Source organism: Rattus norvegicus, chromosome 5, assembly GCF_021556685.1.
Source record: "Rattus norvegicus strain SHRSP/BbbUtx chromosome 5, alternate assembly SHRSP_T2T, whole genome shotgun sequence".
NCBI lineage: Eukaryota > Metazoa > Chordata > Mammalia > Rodentia > Muridae > Rattus > Rattus norvegicus.
In genome coordinates, this window is record NC_141538.1 from 61,461,702 (window position 1) to 61,471,577 (window position 9,876).

The 9,876-nt window shown below is 48.9% G+C and overlaps 1 protein-coding gene across 1 annotated transcript; it reads left to right on the top strand.

Annotated features, from left to right (window-relative positions):
* The first annotated feature begins 189 nt into the window (after positions 1–189).
* Positions 190–8,900, top strand: LOC148005750 (uncharacterized). The gene is given in 3 exon segments (XM_087551584.1): positions 190–4,674; positions 5,416–5,570; positions 5,964–8,900. Coding segments are annotated over 3 exon segments (3,816 nt in total). The 5' UTR covers positions 190–1,088; the 3' UTR covers positions 6,039–8,900.
* The last annotated feature ends 976 nt before the right edge of the window (positions 8,901–9,876 follow it).

A 9,876-nucleotide genomic window follows, 5' to 3' on the forward strand; every position in this document is an offset into this window, starting at 1 on the left:
GCAGCACTAGTAGGCCATAAAAGAATAAACCCCAAAAGGTCACAGACCCAGGGCTAAGCCTTGCAGCCAGGACTGGCAAGCCATAAAGATAAGGAAAAGGAATGCAGGAACCAGCCTGAGTTAATGGGACTGATTCATGGGACATCTGGCAGGAAGACATCTCCCCCTAGCTCACTTAGGGCCATATCTCAACTAGGTGTCCACCTCCCCCTAGCACACTCAGGGCCATATTTCAACTAGGTGTCCTCCGGCCCCTGGTAAGCCCCTGACTTCTAGCACGTACCCTTTCTGCTTTGTTCTCACTGCTATGTTTGAATGAGCCAATTGTATGTAACCGCGTCAAAACCCCCTAGCTTTCTCTATATAACCCTCTAACTTTTGAGTTTCGGGGTCAACTCCTCTGTCTCCTGCGTGAGACACGTGTTGGCCCAGAGCTTCGTTATTATTAAACGACCTCTTGTTTTTTACATCAAGACTGGTCTCTCGTGTTACCTGGGGTGCGCCATCCTGAGACTAGAGCAAGGGTTTTACATTTTATGGGGGCTCGTCCGGGATGGAAGCGTAGCCCCCGGTGACTCGAAGACCCCCTTGGAGGTACGTTAGTGTGAGTGCTGAATGTGAAAGGGCGGCCGCCGTGTGTATGTGCGCGTGTGTCTGTCTTGGTACCGGTCAGTATTAAGAAGGTGGATGAGTATTCCCACCTGGGTGGATGAGTATCCCCGCCCTGTTTTAAGAGAGTGGACGAGTATTCCTGCTCTCCGTGCAGCTGCCTCTGCGGTTCGTGAGAGCCCTCTGGCTGCGGAAGGGGAGACGTCCCGGCCCCGCAGGCTGCAGCCCTGGAAGACGTTCCACGGGCGGAGAACAGTCGGGAGAGTCCGACTGTGGACAGTCAGGAGGACCTGACTGTGGTTTTCTGGAACCAAGGAGACGGAAGGCTCCTTCTACCCAGGCGGGAGCGGACGCAGGGTCCCACCCCATCTGAGGTAGCGTTTGGCTGGCTATATAAGTCCAAACGGGGGAGAGAGTGTGTGAACGCGTTGGTGATTAGTGTGGTTGTCTATCTACTGTTCCTGTATTTGTTTTTCGTTATGGGTCAGACTGTGACGACCCCTCTGTCTTTGACTCAGGACCATTGGACGGACGTTAGGGCGAGAGGACGGAATCTATCAATAGTAGTTAAAAAACAACCTTGGTTAACGTATTGTTCCTCAGAATGGCCCACGTTTGGTGTGGGATGGCCATCTGTGGGGACTTTTGATTTACCAACTATCAGGGCCGTGAAGGCTATTGTTTTTCAGGAAGGAGCGGGGTCTCACCCAGACCAACAGCCATACATCGCAGTATGGGAAGATTTGGCACGGTCCCCACCCCTATGGGTCCGCCCATTCATCCCGCCCCTTCGTCCCGGCACTAAAGTCCTGACGATCCGGGAAGATGAAGTAAAGGAGAAAACAACACCAAAATCCGATGAGGACAGCAAGCGCAGCCCACAGCCTGCGCGCCCCCCTAAGATCTACCCTGAGATTGAGGAGCCCCCTACGTGGCCAGATATCCCCTGGCCTCCTCCCTACCCGCTAGCTCCCCAACCCCCTGCCGCTCCCATGGCTTTGCCCTCTGCCCCCCCTACAGCTCAAGCCCCGGGAATTGGGGGTGGGGGGCCCTCAGCCGGAACGAGGAGTCGGCGAGGAACCTTCTTGGAGGGACCAGCAGATTCGACCATAGCACTCCCTCTCAGAGCGGTCGGAGCTCCACCTACTGACCAAAATGAATTACAGACATTACAGTATTGGCCTTTTTCCTCATCTGATCTTTATAATTGGAAAACTAACCACCCCTCTTTCTCTGAGAACCCCACAGGGCTCACGAGCCTAATTGAATCCCTGATGTACTCCCACCAGCCGACGTGGGACGACTGTCAACAGATCTTACAAACCCTTTTCAACACCGAGGAGAGGGAGAGGATTCTCCTCGAGGCTCGAAAAAATGTCCGAGACGAGGCTGGACGACCAGTCCAGACCCCGGCTGAGATAGAAGAAGGATTCCCATTGATCCGTCCCCATTGGGATTATAACACTGCACAAGGTAGGGAACGGCTGTCCAATTATCGCCGGGCTCTGGTGGCGGGTCTCAGAGGTGCTGCACGTCGGCCCACCAATCTGGCCAAGGTAAGGGAGGTCATGCAAGGGGCAACAGAACCTCCTTCAGTTTTTCTAGAGAGGCTTATGGAGGCATATAGAAGGTATACCCCGTTTGACCCTACGTCTGAGGGACAACGGGCTTCAGTGATTATGGCTTTTATTGGACAGTCAGCCCCAGACATCAGAAGGAAGCTACAACGGATTGAGGGGTTACAGGATTACACCGTGAGAGATGTGGTAAAAGAGGCAGAGAAAGTGTATCATAAGAGAGAGACAGAGGAAGAGAAGTTAGAGAGAGAAAGAAGAGAAAAGAGAGAAGACGAAGATAGAAGGGATCAGAGACAAGAGAAAGTTTTAACTAAGATTCTGGCCGCAGTAGGAGAGAGAGACAGGAGAGACAGGACTAGACAGATAGGGAACCTGGGAGACAGAAAAAGGCAGGAGCCAAGGAGCCCCGGAGGAGATCGACCGAGTCTGGGACGAAATCAGTGTAGGACCTGCAAAGGTATTGGCCATTGGGCATTTGAATGTCCCAAGAAAAAGCAAGGGGTGAAAGCATTGTCCCTCGGAGATGACGAAAACTAGGGGAGACGGGGCTCGGTCCCCCTCCCCGAGCCTAGGGTAACTTTAGATGTGGAGGGGACTCCCATACATTTCCTAGTCGACACAGGAGCTGAGTTTTCTGTTCTGCGAACGCCTTTGGGAAAGTTAAAAAGGGGTGAGAAGACTGTAGTAATTGGGGCCACTAGACAAAAATCGTACCCATGGACCACCTCTCGAACAGTGGATCTAGGACGGAACAGAGTGACTCATTCGTTCCTAGTCATACCGGAGTGCCCTATGCCCCTGCTAGGAAGAGACTTGCTAACTAAACTAAAAGCAAACATATCTTTTGCCTCTCACCATCCAGAAGTAACCTGGACAGGAGGAGAGCCCCGGGCCCTAGCGTTGTCTCTACAATTAGGAGAAGAATACCGGCTCTACCAAAATAAACCAAGACTTCCTGAGGGAATCCAAGACTGGCTTGACAAATTCCCTAGTGCATGGGCTGAGACGGGGGGTATGGGAATGGCAGAACAAGTTCCCCCAGTGGTGATTGAGCTTAAGTCCGGAGCCACCCCTATACGGGTCCGACAATACCCCATGAGTAGGGAAGCCAGGGACGGCATACGCCCTCATATTACCCGACTCATTCAACAAGGAATTTTGGTTCCATGCAAGTCTCCATGGAACACCCCCCTCCTCCCGGTAAAAAAACCAGGGACCAATGACTATCGCCCTGTACAGGATCTCAGAGAAGTTAATAGACGAGTCCAAGACATTCACCCGACAGTGCCAAATCCCTACAACTTACTCAGCACACTACCACCTGACCGGATCTGGTATACTGTCTTAGACCTTAAGGATGCTTTCTTTTGTCTGAGATTACATCCCAACAGCCAACCTTTGTTTGCCTTTGAATGGCGCGACCCTGAGAGTGGACAAGTCGGACAGCTGACATGGACGAGGCTGCCCCAAGGATTCAAAAACTCACCTACACTATTCGATGAGGCTCTACACCGTGACTTAGCCTCTTTTCGGGCCAAAAATACACAGGTAACTCTCTTGCAGTATGTTGATGACCTTTTAGTGGCTGGGAAAACCCGTAAAGAATGTGAAATTGGGACTCAAAACCTCCTGATCGAGCTAAGCAAACTGGGATACCGGATCTCCGCCAAAAAGGCACAGTTATGCCAAAAAGAGGTAACTTACTTGGGATACACCCTGAGAGATGGACAGAGATGGCTCACAGAGGCCAGAAAGCAGACAGTGATGCAGATTCCAACCCCAACAACACCTCGCCAGGTGAGAGAATTTCTGGGCACTGCGGGGTTCTGTAGACTGTGGATCCCAGGGTTTGCGACTGTAGCAGCCCCCCTATACCCTTTGACTAAAGAAAAAGGAGAGTTTACCTGGACTAGAGACCACCAATTGGCTTTTGAGACTCTCAAGAGGGCACTGCTACAGGCCCCGGCACTAGCCCTACCAGATCTAAGTAAACCCTTTATCTTATATATTGATGAGAAAAGTGGCGTGGCAAGAGGAGTCCTAACCCAGGCCTTAGGGCCTTGGAAACGACCTGTGGCCTACCTATCAAAGAAACTGGACCCTGTGGCTAGTGGGTGGCCTTCTTGTTTACGAGCCATAGCAGCAACAGCTATACTAGTCAAAGACGCTGACAAGCTGACAATGGGACAGAATGTTACGATAGTGGCCCCACACTCGCTTGAGAGCATTATCCGACAGCCACCAGACCGCTGGATGACCAACGCCCGGATGACTCACTACCAGAGTCTATTGCTGACTGAACGCATAAACTTCGCCCCCCCGGCTATCCTCAATCCGGCTACCCTGTTACCTGAGGCTGATGAAGCCCCTATACACCAATGTGAGGAGGTGCTGGCAGAAGAAACCGGAGTCCGGTCAGATTTCACAGACCAACCATGGCCAGGGGCAATGACTTGGTACACTGATGGAAGCAGCTTCGTGGTGGAAGGTAAGAGGAGGGCCGGGGCAGCGGTGGTGGATGGAAAGGCCGTCATATGGGCCAGCAGCCTGCCTGAGGGTACATCAGCCCAAAGAGCGGAGCTCATCGCACTGATCCAGGCCCTAAAGCTGGCAAAAGGGAAGACTATTAATATTTATACAGACAGCCGATATGCCTTTGCTACAGCACATATCCATGGGGCAATATACCGGCAGCGTGGACTCTTAACATCTGCTGGAAAAGATATTAAAAATAAAGAAGAGATTCTTAGCCTGCTAGAGGCTGTCCACTTGCCCCATAAAGTGGCAATAATACATTGCCCAGGACACCAAAAAGGGACCGGACCCATAGAAAAAGGAAACCAAATGGCAGACCAAGAGACAAAGAAGGCAGCCCAGGGACCTATGACTTTGACAATAAAAATTCAATCTCAGCCAGAGACCAAAAAAACTGACAAAAAGACTCTTAAAGAAGAAGAAGGGCGAGAATATTTGGCTGATATACATCGCCTTACCCATCTGGGGGTTAAAAAGTTAATTGAATTGGTTAAGAGGTCCCCTTACTATATTCCTGGATTAAAGAAAACTGCCGAAAATCTAGTCAAAAATTGCCACGCCTGTGCGTTCACTAATGCTGGGTCTAACAAGCTCCTAGGAGGAAGGCGTTTGAGAGGGGATAGGCCTGGAACCTATTGGGAAACTGATTTTACGGAGGTAAAGCCTGCCCGGTATGGAAATAAATATCTACTAGTTTTTATAGACACTTTTACAGGTTGGGTTGAAGCATTCCCTACAAAAAATGAAACTGCAAATGTGGTGACCAAGAAGATACTAGAAGAAATCCTACCCCGTTTTGGGGTACCCAAGATAATCGGGTCAGACAACGGGCCTGCTTTTGTCTCCCAGGTAAGTCAGGGAGTGGCCAGACAGCTGGGGATCAATTGGAAATTACATTGTACATATAGACCCCAGAGTTCAGGACAGGTAGAGAGAATGAATAGAACATTAAAAGAGACCTTGACAAAATTAGTCTTAGAGACCGGCGGAAATGATTGGACAGCCCTTCTCCCTTATGCTTTATTTAGAGTGCGAAACTCCCCTGGCCCTTTTGGCTTGACCCCTTTTGAATTGATGTTTGGAGCCCCGCCACCCATTTATATGTCTATAACTGATAAATTTAGCCCAGACGTGTCTTTCTCTCCCTCTTCCAATCTCCTGATTCGGCTCAAGGCCTTAGAAACAATAAGAAAAGAGATATGGATACAATTAAGAGAATCCTATATTGCTGGTGATACACAGGTGCCGCACCAGTTTGAAGTGGGAGACGTGGTCCTGGTGAGAAGACATCGAACAGGAAACTTAGAGCCGAGGTAGAAAGGACCATATCTGGTACTGCTGACGACGCCCACTACAGTCAAAGTTGAAGGAATTCCCACCTGGGTCCACGCGTCACACGTTAAGAGAGCACCTCCTGAAGCTGATCCAGATAGATGGGTGCTAAAAAAGACTACTAATCCTCTTAAGTTACGCCTGTGTCGTAGGGGTGACCTTTCATCTGAGACCTCAATCCGCCCGGGGAAGGTCATTTAACTGTGTTTGATTTTCAGATGAAAGGAAGGATGCCTTCCCTATGGATGTTTTTATGCTTTACAGTTGTAAGCGCCTCCCCGTATCGAATCTTTAATTTTACCTGGGTTATTACTAACCAAGCGGGGGACATGGCAAATTCCTCCTCCATAGTCTCTGCCACCACGCCTTGGCCTAATTTAGAAGTAGACCTCTGTCGGCTGGCCCTAGGAGCAGACACTGCATGGGGTACCCCTGATCACTATTTGCCGCAACCTAAACCTGTAAACACCCAACAGAGATATAGCACTGTCCCAGGATGCTATAATGCTGCTGCCAGGACATACTTGACAATGGCACCCATATATGTCTGCCCAGGGCCACACAGAGATCGCTCCCTGACCACAAAATGTGGCTATGCCCCAGATTACTATTGTGCCTCTTGGGGATGTGAGACGACTGGTGATACTTACTGGAACCCATCCGCCAGATGGGACTATATTACAGTTAAGAGGAAGAACCCCCCGACCCAACAACTTAATTCAGGACCTACACCCCTTAACCGAAACTGTGTTCATAATTGGTGCAATCCTTTGGTTATATCGTTCACGGAGGCAGGGAGAGAACAACACTGGGAAGGCCGAGGATACGAGTGGGGCCTGCGCCTATATTTAAAAGGAAAGAATCCTGGACTAACTTTTAAAATAAGATTACTTAAATCCATTCCAAATCAGCAAAATAACGTTGCTGTGGGTCCTAATTCAGAGTTACACCGCAATAACCCAGCCCAAAGTCCGAGAAAAATAATTGCCGGCCTTATCACCCCTCGGGCTCCCCCTCCTCCTTACCCGAAGACACCTGCTGGCCTTGACACCCTTCGGGCTCCTCCCCCTGCCCGCCCCGTCTTTCAACCTACACTCCCCGCAGGCCCGCCTTCTACCGCTAATCTTATTTTGACCTTAGTTAACACCTCAGTACAAGCCATTCATGGGGCCAACTTTACGCTGTTAGAAGAATGCTGGGTCTGCTATTCCTCCACCCCACCCTTTTATGAGGGGATTACTAATTTTAAAAGATTATTGTTTACTAATGATACCTCTAGCTTAAGGTGGAGCCCACCAGAAAAACAAGGCCTGACTCTCAACAAAGTCTCAGGCCTAGGATTGTGCCTCATTGGGCCCAACATGTTACCTCCTAAAGCTCTGACAAAAGTCTACAATCAAACTCTAGTGGTAAATAGTTCCTCTCAATATATTTCAACTTCTAACAACACCTACCTTGCTTGCTCGTCAGGACTGACCACCTTTATAGTTACCCAAGTTTTTCTTTTAAAACGTGATTATTGTGTACAAGTTGCTCTTCTTCCACACCTAATTTTCTATGAGGTTGAAGAGTTTTTAAGATTATGGGAAAAAGGGGCTGGAACTCTGTCCAGAACTAAGAGAGAGCCCATAACTGCAATTACCTTAGCAGTCATTATTGGATTAGGAGCTGCCGGAGCCGGGACAGGGGTTGCCTCCTTGATCACTTCTAACCAACAATATAATCAGCTTAGCGCTACAGTTGATAAAGACATCCAGGAACTACAATTGGGCCTAAAAAATCTTAAAGATTCAGTTACTTCTCTCTCTGAGGTAGTCCTACAAAACAGGAGGGGACTAGACCTCCTTTTCTTACAACAAGGAGGATTATGTGCTGCCCTTAAAGAAGAATGTTGTTTTTATACAGACAAAACGGGGTTAGTAGAGGACAGCTTACAAAAGGTCAGAAAAAGACTAGAAAAAAGGAAGAGAGAGAGAGAGACCCAAAAAGGGTGGTTCGAGTCTTGGTATTTCCAGTCACCATGGATGACCACACTGTTCTCAGCCCTGGCTGGACCTGTGCTTTTTGTCTGCCTAGCTCTAATTTTCGGTCCCTATATAGTCAACAAAGGCATAGCATTTATCCAAAATCGGATAGACGCAGTGAAACTCATGGTCATACAGAGACAATACCAGCCTATAGTTCGATTCGAGACAGAACTGAGAGACACTGGGATTTAAATTCTAGGATTAGAATTATTCAGTAGGAGAAGAAGGGAAAATGAAAGGAGAATTATACGAATTCTAGGTTTTGAGATACAAAATTAAAAGAGTAAGCCCCTACAGCCAAAACTAACAGGCCATAAAGATAGAGGAATGCAAGAAGCACTGCCCAGGCAGCACTAGTAGGCCATAAAAGAATAAACCCCAAAAGGTCACAGACCCAGGGCTAAGCCTTGCAGCCAGGACTGGCAAGCCATAAAGATAAGGAAAAGGAATGCAGGAACCAGCCTGAGTTAATGGGACTGATTCATGGGACATCTGGCAGGAAGACATCTCCCCCTAGCTCACTTAGGGCCATATCTCAACTAGGTGTCCACCTCCCCCTAGCACACTCAGGGCCATATTTCAACTAGGTGTCCTCCGGCCCCTGGTAAGCCCCTGACTTCTAGCACGTACCCTTTCTGCTTTGTTCTCACTGCTATGTTTGAATGAGCCAATTGTATGTAACCGCGTCAAAACCCCCTAGCTTTCTCTATATAACCCTCTAACTTTTGAGTTTCGGGGTCAACTCCTCTGTCTCCTGCGTGAGACACGTGTTGGCCCAGAGCTTCGTTATTATTAAACGACCTCTTGTTTTTTACATCAAGACTGGTCTCTCGTGTTACCTGGGGTGCGCCATCCTGAGACTAGAGCAAGGGTTTTACACTGATGCTTTGGTTTATTCCGGAATCTGTGTTTACTGATGCTGAAGGCCCATGTTCCCAATTGGTTTTTGATCTATCAATAAAGATGCCATGGCTAGGGTTGGGGATTTGGCTCAGTGGTAGAGCGCTTGCCTAGCAAGCGCAAGGCCCTGGGTTCGGTCCCCAGCTCCAAAAAAAAAAAAAAAAAAAGATGCCATGGCTAATGGTTGGGAAGAAAGAAAGAAAGAATGAGAGAGAGAGAGAGAGGGAGAGAGAGAGAGAGAGAAAGGGAGGGAGAGAGAAAGAAAGAAAGAAAGAAAGAAAGAAAGAAAGGAAGGAAGGAAGGAAGGAAGAAGTAAGTGGGACTTCCAGGCTCCCGCAGGCTTGGAGAGAGAAGCGGGCAGGAGGAGAGAATCGATAGACTTGGGGGAGAGAAACTGAACAGACTCAGAGCTGCTCGGGAGATCTTCAAAAATGTAGGCAGAAGAGGAAATCGGCCCATGGAAGGGCAGCCAGAAAGTGTCTTGGGCAGCAAGACCAATGGGCTTCACAGAAGGTAACGGGGCAACTAAATTGAGGGCAGATTTAGAGGTGTTGAGCTAGGAGTAAAGGGAAGGGCGCACTAGCTGAGAAAGGCTTAGAAGAGCCCAGCCACAGAGCCAATAAGGCAGGTTAAAAATGAGTCATTAACGTGTGTGTCTCTCATCCACAGATCCGAGATAGGGGCTGTGCACCTGCGACCATCCAGAAGCACAAAGTGGGACAGCCAAAAAACTCCCACTACACACACACACACACACACACACAGAGAGAGAGAGAGAGAGAGAGAGAGAGAGAGAGAGAGAGAGAGAGAGAGAGAAATGTAATTTTTTTTTAAAGCACAAATATCCAGGTAGTGATGGCTGCACATGTCTTTAATCCCAACACTTGGGAGGCAGA